Raw genomic sequence first — 11,781 nt, forward strand, 5'->3', positions numbered from 1 at the left:
TAAAAAAAGCAGCTTAAACTCTGAAAACATGAAAATGATACAGAGACATCATTGATTTATTGATTCAGTTGTTATCCAGAATGGATTAGAAATGTTCCTGTTTGATAAAAATGCAGTGAATTGGGATTATTGAACTACAACCTCTACAGATTATTTACCTTCATCACAGTCTCATCACTATTTCTGATGTTTCCTCAGGATGGACGAGGACAGAGCAGAGTCCACAGTGCCCAGCAGGGTGTCCCTGAAGATGACCAGTCCAAAGGTGGACTAATAACCTTCAGAAGTTCAGACCAAATGTAAGAAAACTAAAGCGTGATGATGTTTTTGTGTGGCAGCTGTTAGTCACATTAACAGCAGCAGGTTGTGAGTTTATCATTGGAGATGTTTAACACTTAAACCTCAGACAGTCATATAGTTACAGACTTAATGTGAATATTGTTGATTAAACAAGAATCAGGTTTAAACTGAAAGATGAATTCAGACATAAATGCTGGAACAATATTGAGTCTTGATCAGGTTCTTTCATCCTATAAATCAAAGGACTAATAGAGATGTGTTTCATAGTGAGAGGGGGGAGCACATCCTATCAAACTGGGACCAGTCAGCTCCACCAGGAGAGTCCTCTTGTTCACAATCTGGAAGCAGATCTGGAGATGCTGAAATGAAGCCCAAACAAAGTAAAACTGTTCAATATGAGATTTAACTTGTGATGTCATGAATTTGTAGTTGTGTTGATGATTTATTATAGATGGAAATCATTAGTTTACTTGTTTTCAGGAAGTGATCTGCAGGAGGTGATAGAAGGTCATAAGATGAGTCTGAAGAGAAGATGTGAACATGTGACTGAAGGAACTAATGAAGCAGGAAGTGGAACCCTGCTGAACAAGATCTACACTGAGCTCTACATCACTGAGGGACAAAGTGAGGAGGTGGACACACAACATGAGGTGAGACAGCTTGAGAGAACCTCCAAGAAGAACATCCAGGACACTCCAATCAAGTGCCAGGACATCTTCAAAGTCTTATCGGAGCAACAGAGACACATCAGAGTGGTTCTGACCAACGGTGTCGCCGGCGTTGGAAAAACCTTCTCAGTGCAGAAGTTCAGTCTGGACTGGGCAGAAGGTTTGGAGAACCAAGACATCAGTCTGGTGCTTCCGCTCTCATGCAGGGAGCTGAACTTGATCAGAGATGAGCAGCACAGTCTTCTCTCACTGCTTCATGTTTTCCATCCAACATTACAGAAGATCAGAGCAGAAGATCTGACTGTCTGGAAACTTCTGTTCATCTTTGATGGCCTGGATGAAAGCAGATTTTCACTGGGTTTCAACAAGCATCAGGTCATCTCTGATGTCACACAAGTATCGTCAGTTGAGGTGCTCCTGGTGAACCTCATCCAGGGGAACCTGCTTCCCTCAGCTCTCATCTGGATCACCTCCAGACCTGCAGCAGCCTATCAGATTCCTCCCTCGTGTGTTGACAGGATCACAGAAGTACGAGGCTTCACTGACTCCCAGAAGGAGGAGTACTTCAGGAGGAGGTTCAGTGATGAAGATCTGTCCAAGAGAATCATCTCACACATCAAGGCCTCCAGGAGCCTCCACATCATGTGTCTGATCCCAGTTTTCTGCTGGATCACTGCTATAGTTCTGGAGGACATGATGACCAGAGACCAGAGAGGAGAGCTGCCCCAAACCCTGACTGACCTCTACTCACACTTCCTGAGGGTTCAGATAAAGAGGAAGAAGCAGAAGTATGGAGGAAAGCGGAGACCAGAGGAACTGACTAAGGCTGATAAAGAACTCCTTCTGAAGTTGGGTCGGCTGGCGTTTGAACATCTGGAGAAAGGAAACATCATGTTCTACTCAAAAGACCTGAAGCGATGTGGACTGGACGTCTCCGAGGTGTCGGTGTACTCAGGAGTTTGTACAGAGATCTTCAAAAGAGAGAGTGTGATCTTCCAGAAATCAGTCTACTGCTTTGTTCATCTGAGCATTCAGGAGTTTCTGGCTGCCGTCTACATGTTCCACCATTACACCAGGAAAGACACAGTGGTTATAAATCAGTTCCTAGAATATTCTGAACCAGTCACATATCTTGATGACTTCCTCAGGAGAGCACTAATGAAATCTCTTGAAAGTAAAAATGGCCACCTGGACTTGTTTGTTCGCTTCCTTCATGGTCTCTCTCTGGAGTCCAATCAGAGGATCTTGGGTGGACTGTTGGATCAGATGGAGAGCCACCCAGGAACCATCCAGAAGGTCCTCAACAACCTGAAGGAGGTGAACAGTGATAAAATCTCCCCAGACAGAAGCATCAACATCTTCCACTGTCTGATGGAGATGAAGGATCAGTCAGTCCATCGGGAGATCCAAGAGTTCCTGAAGTCAGGGGAGATATCAAAGAGGGAACTGTCAGAGATCCACTGTTCAGCTCTGGCCTACCTGCTGCAGATGTCAGAGGAGGTTCTGGATGAGCTGAACCTGCGGCAGTACAACACCTCAGAGGAGGGACGACGTCGCCTGATTCCAGCTGTGAGGAACTGCAGGAAGGCCGTGTAAGTAAAGATTTTTGGGGCCGGACATCGGCGTTTAAATCAAGCGAGTGGATCATGTCAGGTAGCAATACCCCCTCCAGTGGTCATTCCTTCAATTCTTTATTTCCATTGCAGCGTCCATAAATTAAAAAAACAACAACAATTCATCCAGAAATGTTCAACACTGGCTGGATATAAGTTCAAAGGTCAATCCAGACAAACCAACATAAGGCAGGAATAATAGGAGCCACAAGTTAACTGACTATCATGAAATTACTGTCATGTCATTAAATCACTTTTGTTTGTTTGTATACATCGTATTCAAACGACAGAAAAACACATTTTAACTAATGACACGTGACTATTTTGCTTCATTTGTTCAACGTAAAAACAGCCGGCCTCGTTGGTTTAAATGGGTGTTTTAGGTCTTTGTGGCGGTTCCGTTTGGAGCCTTTATGTGACCCACAAAGTTGTTTGACCCTTTCCACACCCGTTAGGTGGCAACTTCATCACTAGCAACAAAAGGTGCAGTGAAAATGATTTGAAGGAAAACAGGCAGATATAACAGAAGCTGAGGGCAATCGATGCAACCAGAGACTCTGATGTCATCGATCGGATCGCTGAATTAAGACTTGACGCACGATCGTACAAATTGGATGAAATGCAAAATATCCAAAGAGCCGATAGACAGATAAAAAGATGCACGTTTCTATAAACCATTTGCTATAATCATTTTAAATATTGAGTAATTATGAGCTGTTCTAAAATAAGACAAATGTTGAGAATAATTCAGTTGCATTTCAGATCTGATGGTCGTTCAAACTGTTGCTCTACGGCAGGGGTGGGGAACCTCCGGCCTCCGGGCCGTATAAGGCCCGCGATACCATTTCTACCGGCCCGCAACGCAATAAGATTGTAGTATGAATGAATAAAAAAATAAAAAAAATCAGGAAAAAACGTATCGGCAGCCATTCATTTTCTGAGATAAAACGGACGGTAATGTTATGTCCGAGCAAAGGTCAGGGTCAGTGAACACAGCATGTGATGTAGGTAGTGGGCGGATTGATTGACACGGACCAAAAATTGATGTATCATGGCGACTGTCAAGAAAAGAAAGGTGGATGCAGAATGCCGTTTATTCCAGGAGAAATGGACAAATGATTTTTTCTTTGTCGAAGTAAAAGGCAAGCCAGTGTGCCTAGTTTGTGGCGAGGCGCTGGCGGTGATGAAAAAGGCAAATCTTGAGCGCCATTACAGCACGAAACATGCTAAACTCGATGAGTTGAAAGGACCGATGCGTGTGGATAAAGTTAACGCTCTTCGTCGGAGTTTGGAGGCTCAACAAGCAGCTTTCATACGACCATCTTCCGACAGAGAGAATATTACACGAGCAAGTTTTGTGGTGAGTGAATTAATCGCCAAGAAGCTGAAACCTCACGCCGAAGGAGAGTTCGTGAAGGAGTGCCTCGTAGCCGCCGCTGAGGTTCTCGCGCCGGACAAAGTAAAACTTTTTCAAAGCGTCAGTTTGTCTCGAAGAACCGTTGCAGACAGGATTACTGACATGGCACAAAATATTGAAAAAACACTGAAGGACACTGCAAGAGACTTTGAGTATTTTTCTCTGGCCTGTGATGAGACAACTGACATCACAAACACAGCGCAACTTGCCATTTTTGTGCGTGGGATTACCGCCAAGTTTGAAATAAAGGAGGAGTTGTTGTCTTTGCAAGCCATGCATGGCACTAGTAAAGGTGAGGATTTGTTCAGTCAAGTTGTTGTGGCCATGAACAATTTTGAACTGCCATTTGAGAAGTTGAGCGGAATCGCCACTGATGGAGCACCCGCAATGGTTGGCACGCAAAAAGGATTGACTGCATTAGTCAAAAAAGAAATGAGCCGTCTGGGTCTGGATCCAAGTGATATAGTTGTGTGCCACTGTATCATACATCAAGAGAGTCTGTGTGCACATTCCCTGAAGCTTAACAATGTGATGAAAACCGTCGTGTCCACCATAAACTTCATCAAAAGCAGAGGGCTGAACAACCGCCAGTTCAAGGAGCTACTCAGCGAGCTTGAGTCAGAGTACGGTGATCTGGTTTATCACTGTGAAGTGCGATGGCTGAGTCGTGCAAATATGCTCGCACGGTTTTATACACTGCGGGAAGAGGTCAAACACTTCATGGAGATGAAGGGGAAACCTGTCATGGAGCTCAGTGATGGCAAGTTCCTCAGTGATCTGGCCTTCATGGTGGACATCACCAAGCACCTGTCAGAGCTAAACATCAAGCTGCAAGGTCCCAACCAGCTCGTCAGCTCTCTGCTTTCCAATGTGAAAACATTTGAAGTGAAGTTAAGGCTGTGGCAAGAACAACTGGAAAGGGGAAACACTGTGCACTTTCCCACCCTGCAAGAACAAAAGCCTGATGTTATGACTGAATATGCTGGTGAATGTGCAAAACTCGTTCAGGCATTTGATGAGAGGTTTCATGATGTGAAAAACATACAAAGGGAACTAGACATGTTTGCTACGCCATTTAATGTGCAACCATCTGATGTACCAGACAAATTCCAAATGGAAATAATTGAGCTGCAAAACAACAACGAACTCAAAGCTAAGTACAACAACCTCTCTCTACTGGACTTTTACAAACTGTACGTTAGTGCTGAGGATTTTCCCATCTTGAGGAGACATGCCCTGAAGTTTGCATCTCTGTTTGGGACAACGTACCGCTGTGAACAGTTCTTTTCAAAACTGACACTTGCAAAGACTCGCTTCCGCTCAAGACTGACTGACCCAAACTTGGAAAACCAGCTTCGAGTGGCATCATCATCACTGCCAGCTGACATTAGATGCCTCTCCAAAGAGAAGCAGTTCCAACCATCGCATTAGGTGTAGAAATGCAGCAATTATTGTTATTATTATTGTCTTTATTACCTCCGCCAAGGAGGTTATGTTTTTGCCGGCGTTTATCTGTCTGTCTGTCTGTTAGCAAGTCTGTCTTTGTGAGTAGAGGCCTCGAACAGGCCCTTACAGGTCTCTTGCCTCAACTCTGCACCTCTTTTTTTTATTGTTTTGTATGATAATGTAAAAATATTTAACTTGTTTGTCATTTTATTCTATTTTTTTGGTGATTTTATATGCATGTGTGTTCAATAAATAATTCAAATTCAAATGCAGCAATCATGAGACTTAGTAACACAGTGGTTATAGACTTTTTTTCGTCTTTTTTTGCATCCCTAGGTATGTGTTCATAGTAGTATGGCCCTCGGAGGACTTTATAAAAATTGAAATGGCCCTCGATATGAAAAAGGTTCCCCACCCCTGCTCTACGGTGTTGAATTTAGCTTTTCCAGGAAATTAGCTACATTTGTGTTGAGGTAGATTCTCAGATAAGTTGATGAGAAATCCCAAAGTTTGACTCACTATTTTTGTTTCATACACAACAGACTGTCTGGTAGTTTTCTTTCAACGAGTCATTGGGAAGTTGTGGCCTCAGCAATGACGTCAAACCCTTCTCATCTACGGGAGCTGAGCTTAAGCGAGAACAAAAGCCTGACAGATGCCGCAGTAAAGTTACTGTCTTCTGCAATGATGCATCCAAACTGCAGACTGGAGACGCTCAGGTCAGGAGGCCTCTGTTGGTCTTTTCTAAATTTCTTTACATTTTCTGCTTTTCTCTCTTCATTTTCATATTTAGAAATGTGTTTTTATTTGCCCCATTTATTCCTTTTCCAGACTGAGTGGCTGCAGTTTATCAGAGATCAGCTGTGACTCTCTGGCCTCGGCGCTGAGGTCCAATCCCTCCCATCTGAGGGTTCTGGACCTGAGTTGGAACCAGCTGAAGGATCCAGCAGTGAAGCAGCTCTGTGGTTTTCTCCAGGATCCTCTCTCTAAGCTGGAGACTCTCAGGTCAGCTTCCTTTTATCTTCGACATAACAACTAAACAGTAAAAGGCTTCAAGATAAACTCCATTGACTTTTGGAGAAGAGAAGTTTAGTATGAATTTAAATGAGCCATTGAAAGTCAATTTTATAGATACTTTTTAACTATGTTGTTGCTGTAATATCCCAGTTATCAGTGGGGGGGCAGAGCTCTCCTGACTCCAAGGGCCCTGATTGAATAATGAAATAAAATGAAATAATGTTTTTGAGCAAGTGTAATATGACTTTTCCTCCAATAAGAGATCATTTCTTGCCATGATTCCTTATCCAGACTGAGTGGCTGCAGTTTATCAGAGATCGGCTGTGACTCTCTGGCCTCGGCGCTGAGGTCCAATCCCTCCCATGTGAGGGTTCTGGACCTGGGTCGGAACCAGCTGGAGGATCCAGGAGTGAAGCAGCTCTGTGGTTTTCTCCAGGATCCTCTCTGTGAGCTGGAGACTCTCAGGTCAGCTTCCTTTTATCTTCAACATAACAACTAAACAATAAAAGGCTTCAAGATAAACTCCACTGACTTTTGGAGAAGAGAAGTTTAGTATGAATTTAAATGAGCCATTGAAAGTCAATTTTATAGATACTTTTTAACTATGTTGTTGCTGTAATATCCCAGTTTATCAGTGGGGGGGCAGAGCTCTCCTGACTCCAAGGGCCCTGATTGAATAATGAAATAAAATGAAATAATGTTTTTGAGCAAGTGTAATACGACTTTTCCTCCAATAAGAGATCATTTCTTGCCATGATTCCTTATCCAGACTGAGTGGCTGCAGGTTATCAGAGATCAGCTGTGACTCTCTGGCCTCGGCGCTGAGGTCCAATCCCTCCCATCTGAGGGTTCTGGAGCTGAGTCAGAACCAGCTGAAGGATCCAGCAGTGAAGCTGCTCTGTGGTGCTCTCCAGGATCCTCTCTGTAAGCTGGAGACTCTCAGGTCAGTCAGAGATGATCCAGTACTTTCCCAGGTGTAACTAGTTAGACAATAAATGTTTCCATGTTTGATCTTTGTTATAAACGTAGTGTTACAGTTCTCAGAAAAAAAGACCACACAGGACAGATTTGCAGTATTAAACTGGTTGTGGAAATCTGTCCCATGTGAGGATGGTCATCAATGACTAGAAAGGAAGTATCAGTTGTAGATTTGTCTTGTTTTATTTTAGGCTGGCCACAAAAACCGCCCAACATTCAGACCAATCAAAAATGGTTCTTCCTGTCTTTTAAAGATCAGAAGGAAAACTAGAAACCCCAAAAAGAAAGCTTGCAGTGTGCCATGCCCCTTCTCTCCTGAGAAAAGCCATCCCAAAAAAGAGAAAAGCCCAAGTGTGAAGTGAGCACCCTGTTAAACCTTGGTACCGAAAGCCTGCAGTCATTCTCATCTTAGGTGGCTTCATTCCAGCCAGAAGCCAAACCTGCCTCCCTCTTAAAGGGGCAGCAGGTCAGTCCAACCACAGAAACCTTCATGAATCTGAAGCTTTCAGCATCCACAATTGTTGCACCTCACTTCCATTGGAGTCCAAATCAGAAGTCAACAAGTTGATTCTACACCGATTCTACACGATGCAATCATTTAAAAAGGTTTCCATCCATAAGTTTTCACACATTTTTAGATAAATCTGTTTGTTCATCGCCTCCTTCTTTTGTAATGGTCATTAAAGAAAATGACCTTATTTGAGTTTTTCTCCTCTTCTCATCGAATCTTTCTATGTTAATCAAGAAAACCTGCTCTTAGTCAACAACATCTAAGACATCAACCAAAAATCCTAATTTTCTATAATCTAATATAAAACAGTAGAGAAGACTCTTTCTGCAGAGACCCTGGTGGCAGGAATGCAGAAGTATCACCTGCTCAACTTGGAAGGTGGAGCAGAAACCACCAGCTGAGAAGGTCCTCAGCGAGAGGAAGTGGTGGAGAACCATGAAACTTGCTAAGCTCCACCTCAGCTCCAGAGACGGGCTGAGCTGGAGCTGTGGCACCAGGTATCGCCCAGAAGAGCCTCCAACAAACAAGCTCTTCTCTTGGGAGGAGAGGGCTTGAATCTCAGCTCAGTGTGCTTGTCTCTAGTAGGTGGCAGCTGCACCTTTTCCTGAGGTCCTTGTTGATGCCCTGAGGGGAATTGATGCTCCTGCAATGTTTTTCTGGCAGCATTGAGCTTGCAGTGGGGCAATCAAACACACTGTGGGGGGGCTCTCTTTCCTCTCTCATCTGGAGAACAAGGGACACCAGCTGCCAATCATTGTTGGAGAAATGTGCAGTCAGGGGAACTCTGCGTCCAGACTATAGCCACCCTTCCAGCATCCAGTGTCTAAAACCTTTGATTTGGTTTCACCAGAGAGTGTAGGGATTGCAGGGTCGCTGCAGCATCGCCCACAAGCTGTCAGGAGTGGGTCGCTTTGTCCCAACTCCTGACAAGAGTTGAGTGCTATTGAGAAATGTGGTCTCACAAACTTGGAAGGTATTTTGACCCACACACACTTTACATACGCTGTAGATCTTGTCCAACCGCCCTGAAAGAACCAAAATAGGAACATACGGCAGATAAGCCGGTGCAGGACCAGAGGTTTGTTGCTTGTAAGCTGTGTTTTGCTCTGGTACATGTTGATTTTTATTTGTCTTCTTTCAAAATAATTGTTATTTTAGACTAAGAGGCTGCAGGTTATCAGAGACCAGCTGTGATTCTGTGGCCTCAGCTCTGAAGTCCACCGCTCCCATCTGAGGGTTCTGGACCTGAGCCACAACACGTTGAAGGATTCAGGAGTGAAGCGGCTCTGTTCGGACTGGAGAGTCCAAACTGTAAACTGGAGAGGCTCAGGTCAGTCTTCATTTTTCTACCTATATACCAGCTGCTAAGATGGTGAAGTGAGGCTGTTCTCAACACTGCTGTGATGCACCACATTAAAGAAATTCCTTGGAATATCGTGAATTCAGGTCTGACCCAACTAAGAACTAACGTAGGTTTAGTACTGACGCAGATAACATGCAGACCTGCACCGTATAACCTTATCCTGCATTTTTCAGATTGATTAAGAGCAGGTTATCAGAGATCAGCTGTGGCTCTCTGGCCTCGGCGCTGAGGTCCAATCCCTCCCATCTCAGAGAACTGGACCTGAGTTGGAACCAGCTGAAGGATTCAGGAGTGAAGCTGCTCTGTGGTTTTCTCCACTTTCCAAACTGCCGACTGGAAACTCTGGGTAAACACCATTCTCAAAAATGTCCATTATACCATCCGAGGGTCCTCACACTTTCTGAGTGTGTGTGTTGTGCCCAGTTCCTTCAGGAGGGAGGGCCACACGGGGACCACTTATTCATGATAAATTGATTTAAGGACAATGAAAAAGCCCACAGATGGTAACCAAAATTAGACAAAACTAGGTGAGGGTGCCTGGTAGACACCAGCCAACGAGGAGGGAGATGGTGAGGGAGACAGGAAGTCATCTAAGACAGGTTGTGCCTTTAAAGATGAGCCACAGGTGAGATGGATCTCCATGATGAGATGGGAGGGAAAGAGGTGGGAGAACCTGGGAAGAGTGAGGGCCAGAACAATATATATTCTCCTTTGGAACAGTGCAAACCTGAGAGGTTGGAATTGTGGTAATTACATATTACTATCATTTTTTAACCTGTAACTAAATTAAATATTTACAGATCATGCTTTGATTAACCTTTCAGATTAATACTGGTTTCACTTATAACCTTATAAAAGTTTCCCTTCTGTATTTAGATTAAGGAGCTGCAGGTTATCAGAGATCAGCTGTGCTCTCTGGCCTCAGCGCTGAGGTCCAATCCCTCCCATCTGAGAGAACTGGACCTGGGTCAGAACCAGTTGCAGGATTCAGAGCTGAAGCTGCTGTCTGATCTCGTAGAGAATCCACACTATGGGCTGGAGACATTGAGTCAGTAGCTGGTAGAAGCCAGTCAACTCCCGCTCATCTGCTGCATCACACTCACTGACCACTGGTGAAGAGCATCTGTGGAAACATCTGCCGTCTACTCCCTCCATAGATGAAAAATTCAGTTTTTAAAAGGCGCTGGTGGACTTTCAGGAGATCAGTCGATGGTCGACAAAGCAGAAGCAGCTTCGCCTTGAAGTTAAATTAGTTCCTGGTATCACACAATGCATCTTTATAAAGTTCTAAATGGCTCCTCGGCCACTCTTATAAGCATGGAACATTCTCTCAATTGTCTCTTCAAATGTCTGTATTATACGTTACTATTTTACATCATGCCTTCAGAATCTTTAGGGTTTAGTATTTACTGTCTCTGACATGGAGCATTGGAATATTTCAGCTGCAGCCAGCAAAAACCCATCAGAATGACGGCTATCGGTGGGAACCGCAGGTCATTTGACTTTAGTCAATCTGTTCAATGTTATAGGATTTATTGCAATCTAATATAAACTATGAATAAATGTGGGAAATAGGAAATAAAAAGAAGCAAAATGACCAAATAAATCTCCCATGAATAGTGTAAATGTAAAGATGTCAAGAATGGAATATCAGCTTAAATGGAATCAAACATAAAGGGAAAAGGCCTCCTTTAAGTTTACTGCAAAAATAAACACTAAATCAAGAGCGACACGCGCCAAAAACGTCTCATTCTCTCTTCTGTCTCCACTCATTCTTTTATATTCTCTTAAGATAATGGGGACGGGGTCGTGTGATAACAAAACAAGCTAATTGGGGACTATATTTTTGTTGCAAGAACTTTGGCTCTTCAGAAGTTTCTATGTTGGCTTCCACAGATTGTGCATCCACTAGAAACTCAGTGTTTTTGAGGAACTACCTGGAGTGGAGGCCAATGACGCTATAGCTACATATAGGTACATATAGATCACCGTTATCCTCAACCCTAAAGACCACCAGTTGGCGCAGCAATACTAAAGATAGGAGGTTGTGGTCGTTGCGCAGACGCGGAGTGATATCACGCACAAGCGTGCCCTATGTTCTATATACCGTATGTTCGCGACCAAAGGGCGCACCGTATTAAAAGGTGAAGCCTCAGTTACGGGTGCTATTTCTATATTTAACACATACATCAGGCGCTCCGGATTTTAGGGCGCGGGCATGGTAAAACATACCGCTACGATAGCTTAAAACATGCATGCTAGCGCGTATTTAGCAATTTTGCAAAAGCTGGCAAGTTGAACAACCGACAACAATGTTTCCAAAATTAAAATTTTCGTATTTTTCGTATTTTGTTATTAAGCCCCGGAGGGCTGAAGCAGGACCGCTGTTAAAAATGTATCACTCCACGCTTCCAGTTCTGGTGCAACGTCCAGTTCTAAATGTATGAATCCGCGTATTGACGTTTCAA

General features: G+C 43.8%; 1 protein-coding gene and 1 long non-coding RNA gene across 2 annotated transcripts; both read left to right on the plus strand.

The window, feature by feature from the left end:
- Positions 1–202: 202 nt before the first annotated feature.
- On the plus strand, positions 203–9,235 carry LOC130520272 (NLR family CARD domain-containing protein 3-like). The gene is made up of 8 exons (XM_057023989.1): positions 203–299; positions 568–680; positions 781–2,560; positions 5,987–6,163; positions 6,276–6,449; positions 6,753–6,926; positions 7,231–7,404; positions 9,109–9,235. The coding sequence occupies exons 2-8, from the start codon at positions 665–667 to the stop codon at positions 9,182–9,184; spliced, it is 2,571 nt and encodes an 856-aa protein (XP_056879969.1). The 5' UTR covers positions 203–299; positions 568–664; the 3' UTR covers positions 9,185–9,235.
- A 7-nt stretch (positions 9,236–9,242) lies between these two features.
- LOC130520273 (uncharacterized) lies at positions 9,243–11,056 on the plus strand. The gene is made up of 2 exons (XR_008948752.1): positions 9,243–9,280; positions 9,487–11,056. It is a non-coding gene; the product is annotated as an uncharacterized LOC130520273 (long non-coding RNA).
- The last annotated feature ends 725 nt before the right edge of the window (positions 11,057–11,781 follow it).

Source organism: Takifugu flavidus, unplaced genomic scaffold, assembly GCF_003711565.1.
Source record: "Takifugu flavidus isolate HTHZ2018 unplaced genomic scaffold, ASM371156v2 ctg334, whole genome shotgun sequence".
Lineage (NCBI taxonomy): Eukaryota > Metazoa > Chordata > Actinopteri > Tetraodontiformes > Tetraodontidae > Takifugu > Takifugu flavidus.

What these genes read in the sequence shown, in the direction of transcription:
- LOC130520272 (XM_057023989.1), top strand. An exon ending in AGGAACTGCAGGAAGGCCGT is followed by an intron (nt 2,561 to 5,986) that starts GTAAGTAAAGAT and finishes CATACACAACAG; the next exon opens with ACTGTCTGGTAGTTTTCTTT. An exon ending in TGTAAGCTGGAGACTCTCAG is followed by an intron (nt 7,405 to 9,108) that starts GTCAGTCAGAGA and finishes TTGTTATTTTAG; the next exon opens with ACTAAGAGGCTGCAGGTTAT.